Source organism: Lepidochelys kempii, chromosome 1 (genome assembly GCF_965140265.1).
Source record: "Lepidochelys kempii isolate rLepKem1 chromosome 1, rLepKem1.hap2, whole genome shotgun sequence".
Lineage (NCBI taxonomy): Eukaryota > Metazoa > Chordata > Testudines > Cheloniidae > Lepidochelys > Lepidochelys kempii.
In genome coordinates this window covers 300720402-300734139 of record NC_133256.1, presented here as the reverse complement: position 1 = coordinate 300734139, position 13738 = coordinate 300720402, and the positions used below count along the sequence as shown (strand labels likewise).

Sequence of the window (13738 nt, the reverse complement as noted above, 5' to 3'; positions counted from 1 at the left end):
TGGGAAAAACCTAGATGAAATGTTTTGTTTCTACATGTTGACCCCATAGACTTCCATGATGCACTGCAGTGGCTCAGTTGCAGGGAAAGCCATGATGCATCATGTAAGATGGAGTCCAGCTGGAGAGCAGGGCCCCTACGAGAGAATGGGGCACAAGGGATCCAAGGGTAAACTCCGATGAGGCACCAAAACACCTCTAGCAGAAGCAGAAATTAATGTTGACCTGCACTGAAACAAAATGGTTATTTTCACCTGTGATGGTGAAGTCAATGCAGCTCTGCTGATTTACACCCACTGAGATGCTGGCCCAAAATGTCTGCTGGATGCTCTCATTCAAAGATATTACAGCATAATGTAACTATTCTATTTTACATTAAAGTTTATTTGGCTCATCACTTAACCAAGCCAAAGTTTTAAATCCATCTAAGTAAAGCTGAACAAGATAATTAGTGATATGTTTTGGTGCTATTACTCTCAAGCCTGGTGGACTTTTGTCCTTCATATAAAGCCACCACATTAATTATCACTGCTTAGGAGATACTTGGTAGAGGAATAACATGGGTTCTGTAGTCATAGCAGGATGTGCATTCCAAGAACTGTGTTTGGACACATCCCTGTTGTCTGCCCAGACCTGCTGGCTCCTTACCAGAGTTGTCATCTCTCACGTTTCTATGCAGTGACATTTCCTTCCCAGTATTGTTTGGGGAAAGTCTTCATTCATATTTTTAGAACTGCTTATTCACACATTTCACACCGAGTCAGGTTTTCTCTACACATTCAACAAAGCCACTGGTATCAAGCCAGCTAAGTTCTTCTGAAAATCAAGCAGCACAAAGAGGAAAAAAGTAAATGTTTTTGACTAGATGCCTGGTTTTGGCCTTAGGCTTTGTTTAATATCAAGGTCCTTCTAAAATATGTATTTCTGTGGATTCATAGCATTGTAACAAGGAGGTTAATGATGGAAAGCAAAAATTAAACTGAAATGCAGTGTCTTTCTCCCCTTTTTTTGTGAAGGCCCAGATTCTAGAATTCGGATTAGCTGTACATGAGAAGTTTGTGCCTCAGGATATGAGACCTTTACACAAAAAGCTAGTAGATCAGTTCTTTGTGATGAAGTCGAGTTTGGGAATACAGGTATGTGAGCAGATGTACTGACAGGCCATGGGAATAGCTTAGCCGCAAGGACTGCTTCATTTGAACATGGTTGTTAGTTCTGCTAAGTGACAAAGAGTGACATCTTTTGGTTGCTTGGTTGCATTACATTGTTGTAGCACTGGAGCTTCTCTCCACTTTTTAAAATTATCATGTGACTAAAAGAAAAATAATCATTTTACTTTGTCAAAGGAAAATGTTTAATATCACTGAAAAAAATACTTTAGCTTCTTAGATATTAATATTTAATGCACCTAATTCAAAATGAAAAGGTACAGATAGTGAATTGAAAAGGTATGTCACAAAATGCTTGATGGTGCTTTTCCTATTCTAATTAACCTTTTTTTAACCAATAATTAGGAATTCTCTGCATGTGTGCAAGCTAGTCCGGTTCACTTTCCTAATGGAAGCCCTCGTGTATGTAGAAATTCAGCGCCTGCTTCTATGAGCCCAGATGGTGCCAGGGTAATTCCTAGACGCAGGTAAATGAAAGATTAAATTACCAGGAATTTCTAGTTTTTGGCACTTTCATACAATGTACTAGAACAATTTTTCTCTGTGGTGTAGTTTATCATATATATGCTTCTTAATATATCAGTCCACAGGCATCTGCAGACATCCATAGCAGATAAAAATCACAGTATAATAAATAAACCCAAATTAGAGTAGATGAGATAAGAGATGGGAGTGTTTATTTTCTCTTGGTACCCTACTGATGTTTAATAAATTGGAAAACTTGGAATAGGAATTGACTAAATCAATTTTTTATTTTTTCCTGTAACAGTCCATTAAGTTACCCAGCTGTAAACAGATATTCATCCTCCTCATTGTCATCACAAGCCTCTGCTGAAGTCAGCAATATCACTGGGCAATCAGAAAGCTCTGACGAAGTTTTCAACATGCAGGTACAAAGTATTGCCATAGCTAAGCTAAATATGATCTTATTGTGAGTTTTCTCCCAAGAAAGCACTAGATTTATTTACTCACTATCATCTTCTATTTAATTTAGAATTGTGATTGAAAGAGTGTTAAAAGCTTTTTTTATAAACAGACCTTCATATTCTATGTGCTGTCAGCGTTCGTTAGTTATAGAGAATGATTATTATTTACATAACTATAACGGTCCAATTTGAAGATATAAATGCATGTGAGAAAAGTTACTTAAAGCTACACAATCTAACACAAATCCATTTCTTTTCTCTAATCAGACCTTTCGGTCTAATTGTCATTAACACTGCGGCAAGTTCAAAATGTAATAAATTATATTCATATTATTTACATCTGTTTGCTGCTTAGAGCTCTTGGAAAACTAATGTAACAAATTATAACTCTCTGCTCTGGGCAAAACGTTTGTGTAATAGATATGAAGTGTATTTGTATTTTACAAACTTGTATGTATGATGTGATCATAAGAGTGTCTCATCTACTTCCAGCCAAGTCCATCTACCTCAAGCTTGAGTTCTACTCATTCCGCTTCACCTAATGTGACCAGCTCTGCTCCATCCAGTGCCAGAGGTTAGTGCTTGTCCACTAAGAAAATGGCTTTCAATACACTAACCCACTGATTCTCAAATTATTGCCTGTGTGACACAGAATGCAGTTTATTGTCAGAGGAAAGTGAATTGTTGGGAGGGGAACAATTGGATGTCTCTCTCTGTGTTATGAAATTGGCCCACAGAATTTAAGTGATCAGTATTTCAATGCATTTTAGTGCATTAAGTTATCTTTTGGGGGGGGGTTTTATATTCCAGCTTCTCCTTTGTTATCTGACAAACATAAGCATTCCAGAGAAAATTCTTGCCTGTCCCCAAGAGAGAGGCCATGCAGTGCCATCTACCCGATTCCTGCAGAACCTTCACAGGTACCCAGTTTGTTAGGGAGATCTATTCACATTTACTCTAATGCATATGATGATAAAGCTTCTTTAACTTCGTCTCTAATTCAGCAGGAAAATTTTATTTTAGAAGAGATGAGAGAAATCAGTATGAGAAAATTTGGGCACTTCCTCATTTGTTAATGTTCAGATGTTTGCAGATAGGACAGATAATTGCCTACCTCTACTACCTCTACCCACTGTTGTTACTTTTGGTAGGTAGGCATTCCTCTGAACTGGCAACATGATGAATACATTGGGAAAAAGGAAAGGTTTTCTGCATATTTATAGGCAATATTAGTTTAGTAAAATATACAGTACATACCAAAGAGAAGAAGCAAGAACTGAAATGTGAATCTGCTTAAATTGATCTACTCTGTGGTTACCATCTGCCCAGTGTAGACCTGGTTTTGATATAAAATCACAGATGAGGGAGATGCAAAGGTCATATAGTCCATCTCCCTGCCATTATGTGACTGTTCTTGTGTGAGCAAAGAAAAGTGGAAGGGCTGTTACAATAGCAGTTGTGCACTGTGAGCTTCCATTCTCCTTCCTCTGAAATATCCTAAATACTGGCCATTGTTAAAGGCAAGATACACTACTAAGCCAATCACATATGGCAGTTCCTAAATCCTTATGTCATTTCAGAGAGGAAGGACAAATAGGAAAGGGGAGGCGTTTTTTCTAGCATGGGAGTGAGAAGGGAGGAGAGAGAGGAGAAATGAGTTTTCACTTTAAAATCACCATCTTTGAATCCTAAATCGGAATATCCCTATCCTTTTAGTTCTGTGGATTAAAAGGCTTACAAAATGAGTTTTGTACCAGCCAATTTTGAATCCTTATTAATTAAATGCTTTTTATTAACAAGCCTACTTTCTTTCCAGTACTTTTCCCCTTGTTATACATGTAAAAGCACTTCTAGTTCATTCCATCTCCACAGCATGGCCGTCATTATTGCAGAGACTGGGGGAAACTGAAGCACTTTGACAGGGAGCCCAATGACAGTGGCAAAAAACATCCATTCTGATTCCCCCCAGAAATTCTGCCTCTGACAACATGAAACTCAGTAGTTCTGGTTCTTTTACTTTAGAAATGACTTGTTGCTTTCTCTTAAATTTTAGTTCTGCCTCTCTCTCACTCACTCTCCACCTCTTGGCTATTAAGGTGGTTCTTGAAGAGAAAATATTCTCCTCTTTTCTATTTAAGCTTTTATACCATGCCCATCATCATGATAGCTGACAATCTCAGAACAAATACTTAATCTTAGCCAGGCTGAGAAGCAGTTCTCAGAGACTACAAAATGAGTATTCTCAACTGTTAGCTTCCTGCCACTCTCAAAATGGCAGAGCAGCCAAAGCTGCATAGAGCAAAGACCTGCAGATGTTCTGTATGTAAAGTGGCTTTTCGGTCAGCCAAAAAGAAAGAACTGTGCCATTTTTGCTCCCAGCCTGTAAACTCTTGCTTTGCCAAGTGGAATGCGGCCTCCGTTCCGCGCTGTACCAGAGATTCACCAAGAGAGCGTGAGGAGCCGCTATGCCCAATCTCCACTCTCCCAGAGGCTCACCTGACAGAAAAATCTCCCAATCTATCTCTACCTTCAGTGTCCCCAGACAGGGTAAGTAGAAAATTACTTTTCTCATGCAAAGAAGCATATTTCAAAGGCAGGAAGTTTCAACTATTCCCTCTTCCTCTCATGTCCTTAAAGGGGTTCTAACTTTTTTCTAGGAAAAGGGGCAAGTATCCTTCTCAGAGCCCCTTCCTTCCAGGATAGCAAGAATGGGTCATATTCAGAAAATACAGTTCTAACCCTCTATCATCAGAAAAAATATTCACTCTTGAGAGATTTTAAAGGCCAAATCCTCACACTCCTTACAGAGAGATATCCTTAGCACTTTATAAAAATTAGATACTGATGCGGCCACTAGTCCCTACTACTTTTATTCTAGCACTAGTTTGCATTCAGGGTCTCCATCAGAGCATTCACACTATACTCCCTGGATTTCTTTGTCACCAAGTGAAAGAGTAATTTATACTGTTGTCTTTCAACCTGAAAAGAAGAGGCACAAACGGAAATGCCTGTTCTTCAAATCCTATGCTGCCAGAGCACCTCATTTGAGGAAGTTACAAGGACTGAGTAGGACCCAAGCTACAGAAGTATTGGACAAGTATTCCTGCCTTGAGTGGCTGTTTAAGACTACATCAATCCATCTACTGACTACCTTTCAGTTCTAGCTGCTTGGTCTCTGGCTGGGTTGTGATGCCTTGTCTCTCTTACCTGTTCTCCATATGAAGAATGTGAATGCCTATTGTTGGTGTTGAAAAGCTCCATAGACACTTGCCCCTGTAATTGGTTTGTTGTCTTTTTTAGTCCTGATTTGCTCCATGATTGGAGTCCTTCTCCTACATAAGAGAGACAAGGTGGGTGAGGTAATATCTTTTATAGGACCAACTTCTGTTGGTGGAAGAGAGAAGTTTTCAATCTTCACAAAGCTCTTCTTCAGGTCTGGAAAAGGTAACCAGAGTGTCACAGCTAAATACAGGGTGGGACAGATTGTTAAACATGAGAGGTTAGCACATGTTGCAAGAAACTCCTTAAAATGAAGTGGGTTAAAATGAATTAACACCACTGCAGTCATAGAAAAAAAGAAGGTTAGTAGGTTACAAAATGTTTTAATGATCCATACACCCAGTGTTTATTGAGACCATGATTTTCATTTGTTTACCAGAGTTATGAACTTCAGGATGAGGACTGAGAGGTCAGATATGGAGTATCACTTTGTGAAAAGTGTTTGCCCAGAGGTGGTAGGGTGTTTTTGTCTTTTATCATTTTTTTGTGTGAGGTCATTCAAGAATGAAGTGATTGTCTGGTTTCACCCACATAGTTGTTGGGGCATTTGATGCACTGGATGAGATACACCACGTGTTGTGTTAGGCATGCCTAGAATCCATGGATCTTGCGTGTCGTGTCAGGCATTAATCACCTTAGCGGTGGAGATAAGTCTGTGGGTCATGGCAGATTATTCAATGGACCCATTGAGCCTTTATCCAGGGGCCCTGGCCAATTGCGGGGGGCCCTGGAAAAATGGGACCCCAGCAGAAATCCGCCATGGGGCAGCAGAAGCTCAGAGCCGTGGCAGAAGCCGTGGGGTAGGCAGGGGAAACCCCAGTTCTCCGACCCTGGTCCCTGGCAGAAGCGCCAGGTGTGAATAAATTGAACAACTGTCTTATCAAGCTTGAACGAAATAGAAGTATTGCAACTGTTTGGCCTCAAACTTCCATATACTTAAAAATGTAAGCCTTGCAAAAACAAAGCTTAAGCTTGTGGCTTCTGGTCAGGACACACTGCAACCAGATAACAATTTATGCTGACTCCTATGTACTTATCAACCCCAAATTACCCACATTCAAGATCTAATTGGCTACAGAAAATAATTAGGCCTCAATTATACGAACAACTAACAATTGGACATAAAAATTAAATATGCATCAATTATACAACTAGGGCAACCACATAACCAATGTGGCCCACCCTGATTGGTTGGTCTGTTCTAAAACACAGCCATCAGATCAGATAAAAAGAATGAAGGCACGGGACTCTGTGTGTGTGTGTGTTTTCGGTAAACCTGACCCACGCTCCCTGAACCAAAGGGACGTGCATGTCTCGACTGTCTGTACCTGACCAGTGTGGAAAACGGCCAACTGAAGCATAACCAGGAATATAAAGCTGGTAAATAATAGCTTTACTTATGGTTGTCTTCCGGGCTTTGATTGTAGCCTGCCAGGACCAGCATATGTAATGTCACTGTTCAGAAACTCGCAAATGGTTCACAATATTACATGTACTGGCACTTGTCTTCAATATAATCTGCCTTTTGTATTAATTCTCATTCAGTGCTGGTCTTTGCTTTTCCTTTTTTTATTTTGTTTATGCTGTTATTGTAGTAAAAATCATTAAAAGCCTTTCTTGAGGAATAATTAGTAGTTCTTATTTTATATGGACACCACTTAACCTCATTACATCTGTGTTGGGTGATGGGAAGTAGCGAACACCCCAGGGTGAAATAGGGCCCTGAGGCATGCCTCCTTCTTCCTTTATCTCCGCACCAAGCAGGTGGGGTAGGGCAGGGAAAGCCCGAGCACCCGGACCTAGTCCCGGCAGAAGGCCTGGGGGTCAGGGTGGGGAAAGTCTGAGTGCCTGGACCCTGGCTGCAGCCCCAGGATTGGAGGAGCTCTCGCTTCCTGCCGCAGCTTCAGGGCTGGGGCTGTGGTGTGGGGATAGAGCTTTTATGGTCTTGGGGCTTCAGTGAGGGGGAGCCAAAAGGAGCAAACAGGGGAATGGGGCCACAGTGGGGCGGGGCGGGATCACGGGCGAAACAGGGCTAGGGCCACAGGGGAAGGGGTGGAATGGGGTGGGGCCATGGGTGGAACAGGAGCAGGGCTACAGGGGAAGGGGCAGAATGGGGTGGGACCATGAGCGAGGCTGCAGGCAGAAGGGAAAGAATGGGGGCAGGACCACAGGCGGAAGTGGTGCGGCGGGGCCACAGTTCTGCCACCGGAGCCCCTCCACTTGTTCTGGCCCAGGGCCCCAGGAGAACTTAATCAGCCTCTGTCTGTAGGTTTTACATCTGTTGTTCTGGCAGGGTGTGGTGCTGCTTTGAATTGGTGTGTCCTGGTCTATGGGAAGCTTGCTTCTGATGATGTTGGGGATTTGTTTGAAGGCCAGAAGAGGGGAGTTTCGGAAAGATTTATTTCAGGATGCGATCAAGTATGGGTTGTAATTGTTTGATGATTCTCCGTATGTGTTGGTAGGTGACAAGCAGGGGTGTGCGTTTGGAGTTTGGGGGTTTGTTTGGGTGGGTTTTCGGTTGGTGGGGGGTTTGGGGGGTTTTTTTGTTTTGTTTTTTGTTTTTGTATCAAAGCAAGTTCTCTCGAGGTATTTGGGTGGCCCATTCCATGATGTGATCTGCTTCTCTGATGGAGTGTCCTTGTCTGATGAAGGCAGTTATATGGATGTTAAAGGTCTATCTTTGGAGCATATTCTATGGATCTGAGTTCCTGGCTGTAGATAACAGATTTATTGGTGTGTTTGGGATGGTTACTGGATCTGTGAAGGTAGGTGTGGTGATTCGTGTGTTTCTTGTATATAATTGTCTGTAGGGTTCCATTGTTGAAGCTGATTGTTGCATCCAGGAAGTTGATGCTGGTTATGATGTTGTTCCTGGATGCCCTGATAAGCTTCAACATCCTGGACATAACCAAATATTAGTATCTTCCATCAGTAGAAGCTGGGCCAAATAAAAGTTACCTCTTCCACCTTGTCTCTCTCTTATCCTAGAACCTACACAGCTACAACAGCATTCCAAACTACATAACTGTCATTCTTTGTTTCAATCTATCCTCTTTCCTTTGTGTTTCATATGAATTTGCTTCCTTGATCCCTACTAGTGACTTCAGTGCTTTTTCAGCCCCTGGACTTTTCCTTCAGAAAGGAAACCAGATTCTTTTTTTACTTATTGCCTCACTCTCTTGGCAAAGGGCAGTAGTTAATGCTGGAAGAAGATGTGATAACAGGCTTGATTGGTTTTCCCTCACTAATTGTTGGTCTGATCTGCCTTTAAATTGCAGAACACAGCACTCTATTTAGATTTTCCTCAAAAATTAGATCTGAGTTATTTGTGGGAATAGCTGTTTATTTTATTTTCCTGTTATTTAATGTCAAAAAAGATTTCCAAAAAGTGGAATGTGCTGTGTGAATGTTGCTAATAGAAACACCTAGGAGCTTAGAATAATTTTATAGCATTGTATTCCTATGATTTCTGTAGTAATCAATATTCAGGTAGGAGGGAATTGCCACAATACAGGGGATAATTCTTACCCACTATAAAGCTAAGGAACCCTGCTACCATGAAGAGTCAGATCTTGGGCAGAATTAGGAAAACACCCTGTACCAAGGAAATAGCAACATCCTAGACATCTCCAAATATTGGTATCCAATTCAGATCCTGATCCTACAATGAAATCTTTGCAAATGGACCTCTATACCCATTTGCTATCCAACTGAAGTCAAAGCACACAGATTTCACTTCAGGATTGGGCCTTAAGTTGTAATTGTAATGGAGCAGGGAACTTGCTTTATATACTGCCAAAGCCAATAAATAATAACTGTCTCAAATTATTCCAATATGTACACATTTACGAAAAGGAGGAATTAATCTCAATTTTTTTCTACCCATTTCCATACAATTTTAAGTTATCAGGGGGGTTACCCCAATATGCCTCTTTAATAAACAAAAAACAAACATACAAAACTACCAGCTCTGTAGACATATATTTGGATTACCTCAGTTTTCAAGATCATTTTCCTTATTTAAATAATTTGGGCCAAATTCTTTTGAACATTTTGTTTTTGCAAAACTAATGTAATTGTATTTTAAAAGGTCATTGGATTGCCATTGTCTTTTCCCATAAAATGCACTGTTCTGAATTTCCAGAGAATGCTGTTTAATCATATCGGAGATGGTGCTTTGCCCCGAAGTGATCCTAACCTGTCTGGCCCTGAGAAAGGTGAGTAGAATCCTGTACCACTGCCAGTCTGGGTATCAGTGAAGATACAATTAAAGTTGTCACTCTAGAATGCCACTCCTCCTGACAGGCTGGTGAATAATAATAGTTCCTAGATCTCATATAGCACGTCCCATCCATACATCTCAAAGTGCTTCACAAGAAAGGGACAGGTTTCAGAGTGGTAGCCGTGTTAGTCTGTATCAGCAAAAAAAAAACCCCGAGGAGTACTTGTGTCACCTTAGAGACTAACAAATTTATTAGGGCGTACGCTTTTGTGGGCTAAAACCCACTTCATCGGATGCATTCAGTGGAAAATACAGTAGGAAGACACACACACACACACACACACACACACACCATGAAAAAATGGGTGTTGCCATACCAACTGTAACAAGACCAATTAATTAAGGTGGGCTGTTCTAAGCAGGGAAAAAAAATCTTTTGTAGTGATAATCAGGATGGCCCATTTCAAACAGTTGACAAGACAGTGTACCTGTGATCTGAGCCTTGTATTCAGAAGGGCCCAGGAGACAGGAGGTAGTAAGAGTCAGTGATGGAGCAGCAGATGGCAAGGCATTGCTGCTGGCTGTCTGCCTGCTAGCACGGTCTTGAGCTGGCTGGACTGGCTCACTTGGGAGGAAGTTTAAAGGCTCAGAAGTGGGAGAAAGATACATGTTCATCTGGAGGCTAAAGGGGAGGTTGAGATGATCTTGCCTTGGGATGGGAGGCAACCCTGAAGTTTGATACATCCATTTCCCATTTAGCCATACATAATTCACCGCTGCTCCTCCCCACGTATAGTTAGTAATGTTTATATCTGGAATGCTACTGGAACTAGATCTAATTATCTTTACCATATTAAAGTAAATAAGAAACATCCATTATTTGCTATAAAGAAAATATAAATGAGGATGCTTCTGTATTGTTGGCGTAATTACACAGAGCACTAACCTTTTCACTGAAATCACTCTGGAATATACAGACACACTCCAAATGGTTTACAGTAAAACAGATTAATTCAAATCAGACATTTCAAAAGAAAATTATAACTAGCGCCGACCAGGAAGTAGAATTTCCATCCTGCAAAGTAAATTGAGTTTTCTAATATTTTTTTACTTGAATCGGGATGAAAGTTCAAAAACCAGAATTTTTCATGGGACCAAAAAATCCAAAATGTCCAGGCAGCAGAAATATTTTGGTCTTTACAGAATTTCAATTATGCTGGTCTGGGAGCTGAAGAACTGGCCATCTTAGGGAGTTTACTCAACCACAAGGTTGGAGCCTAGGGAGCCAGTTAGCAGGGGTCATGCCCACCTGGTCACTTTTAAAGTAAGGACAGATCATGCTGCTAGATGGAAGTAACGTGTTACCATCAATATGTTAAATGTCTCTATTACATATTAGGAAATAAAAAGACAAAATGGTCTTTTAGGAAATAGGCTGATTACTGTGTCCTGCTCTCAGGGTCAACCCTCTACTGCAGAAGCACTCCTCAGAAGAACTAGTCAAAAAGATAGATTGATAAAAATGTTCTCACTGGAATGCATTTTAATTGGTACCTATTAAAAGCATAATATATGTTATGTGTACTTACGAACAAATGAATATTAAAATGTAAATGGTAAGTTGCCAGGTAAACCTGAATCCTGGGTATTAGGACTGGAAAATTAAATATACAAGAAATCTTATTTTGGTGCTTTAAATACATTTGTTTTAATTTAGTTCATGAATTAGTTGTTCTCCAAGCAAACAATTTCATTATTTACCCCCCCTTGAATAAAATTGTTCACTCATTACAAATTAGTTCTTTGTAATATCTACAGGGAACAAATTATAAAATGTTTTTGCTTTAGAAAGTATAATAAAATGTCAGGAAATTTTTGTCATTGTTTTGTTTTTTAATGTAGTGACAGGTTATGAGCAATATTTCTGCAAATGGATTACTGTCAAGGTTGGTTCGTGCCAATATCAGATTTGTCATTATTATCTGGGCACATGAACATCTGGGTACATGACTATAGAAACCAATTGGATACTGGTTTAAACACACCTCGCTCCCCTCAGTTGTGTATTTATTCCCTGTTCTGTATTTTCTAAATTGTAAGATCTCTGGGGTAGGGACTATCCTTGTGTTGTTTGTACAAATCCTTGTGTTATTTGTACAGTGCCTGGTAGAGTAGGAATGTGGTAGTCCTTAAATGTACTGCAATAGAAATAGTGAATAACATTAACACTGTACTCTAACTTTCACTCCATTCTTGTAAATGAGCACAAGGTCCTGCTGTGTTTCAATACCATGTTTGCACACAAGTATGGAGGACAGGCAAAGAGAAGAATGGTATAGATAGAGCTTGTGCTCCCTATATGTTGGAAGTGCTTTGAATGTATTGTCAACAGATGGTTCAGCTTAAAAGGGCTTCTACCAATTCTGTAGTCTTTATTTTTTTGAAGGTCGTAGATTTTTCATTAACTAGAGGGTAGCTTTAAGGAAAACTGAAATTTTTAAGATCTCTTTTGGGCCTGCCAGTGTTAAATGTCTTTTTGTCAGACAAGTGTGGAGAACATTATAGTATGAGACCTCTCTGCTTCCCGTCATAGAGAATATTCTATGCTTTGTGCAGTAATCTCTATTCCATGCACTACAATTCAATTAAAGATGCACAAGCCCTGAAAAATGACACCGATAAATACCAAACAGTGATCTTATACAAGTCAAGGGTGCCAAAGTCATCTGCGACCAAGTAAAATTACATATTTAATTAGAACCTTTGGACCATGGATACAAAGTAAGGGTCATATGCTACCCTCACTCCATTTTTTGCTTTGTGCTATTTTTAATGTATTTTAACCTTTTTTATTTCTTCTCTTCATCGGCCTATGTATTTTTGTTCAGTTCCTCTCCCCTTCCACTTTGCGCGCTCTCTCTCCCTCCCTCTCTCTCTCGGTTGTTTTGGTTGGGTTGGTTTCTTTTGTTTGTTTTGTTTTTTGTCTATACCAGAGCAACAGAAGTGTGTTAAAATTGAAGATATTCTGTGGGAATATTGGCTGGAATTCTAGTCAGTTTCCTTCTCCAGTCTTTCCATATATAAAGCGACTCAGAAGAAACTGCCTAGGAACAGTCTGTTTCATTCCACATAGAACTCTTTAAACAGGGAGCCTGTTACAGAGGGAATCTGAGGGCAGGTCTACACTATCGCTTAAGTCGTTGTAATTTACCTTGCTTAGGGGTGTGAAAAAGTCATCCCCCTGAGCAACACAAGTTACAGCGACCTAAGCACTGTCCACACTGGCGCTGTGTCAGCAAGAGATGCTCTTCCACTGACTAGCTTCTGCCTCTCGAGGAGGCAGAGTACTTATGCTGACAGGAGAGTGCTCTCCCATCAGCATAGAGCGTCTTCACCAGATGTGCTACAGCAGCGCAACTGCATCGGTGCAGCTGCACCTGATGTAGTGCTTCTAGTGTAGACTAGCCCTGACCGTATTCATGGGATCGTAGTCTGTTTCTCTCTGTAGCTGGATCTGCGTGTGCAAAGCACCAGAGTGCTCTTTCAGCTGCTACTGCTGATAAGGTCCAACTTGCTGTACAATCTCAAATTCACCTATCGGCCACGTACATACATTAAGCAGGCCAGGAGTCTAACATGCATGATTTTAAGTGCTTTTTGAAATGCTATTGTAATCATGCAAGTTTTTTCAGGCATGCTGTTAAGTTGGTTAACATGTTAACTCTACATATTTGTAATCTTCATGGATCTAGGAAAGGTGGAGAGGTTGGAATTGAGAGCTGGAAATATTAGCAGATGTGTCAGCATTGTCATTCTCTTCCAGCTGTAAACACCACCCCCAGCAGCTGGAGCCTGGACAATGGGAAAGAAGCCAGGAACATGTCAGAAAGTGGAAAGCTTATGTCTCCCCCTGTGCCACCAAGACCCACACAAACTGGTGAGTATATGAACATTTCAGGCCATCCTCCAATACAAAATGATTTACTTGATAGTTTTGACTCTTTCCACTGTGATTAACACTTAACTCCCTTGGCAGGCTAATTTATCAGTTGATTGCTGTGGATGGAAGACTGTAGAACTGCAGTTGTTCACCTTGTTAACATTCTGTACTCTTGTAACATTCCATTTTCAATATCCTGCATCT

General features: G+C 40.5%; 1 protein-coding gene across 6 annotated transcripts in view; it reads left to right on the top strand.

The window, feature by feature from the left end:
• Positions 1 to 13738, top strand: part of DOCK4 (dedicator of cytokinesis 4) — a 434135-nt gene that overhangs the window by 413149 nt on the left and 7248 nt on the right. For 3 of the 6 annotated variants that reach the window (XM_073328104.1, XM_073328103.1, XM_073328107.1), the window contains 8 exons: positions 1015 to 1134; positions 1513 to 1634; positions 1937 to 2057; positions 2586 to 2667; positions 2904 to 3013; positions 4473 to 4640; positions 9517 to 9589; positions 13418 to 13531. In XM_073328104.1, the coding sequence (XP_073184205.1) occupies positions 1015 to 1134; positions 1513 to 1634; positions 1937 to 2057; positions 2586 to 2667; positions 2904 to 3013; positions 4473 to 4640; positions 9517 to 9589; positions 13418 to 13531 (910 nt within the window). Of the gene's footprint in view, positions 1 to 1014; positions 1135 to 1512; positions 1635 to 1936; positions 2058 to 2585; positions 2668 to 2903; positions 3014 to 4472; positions 4641 to 9516; positions 9590 to 13417; positions 13532 to 13738 lie in introns of those variants that run through there. The other 3 variants (XM_073328106.1, XM_073328105.1, XR_012156797.1) reach the window with 2 other exon arrangements.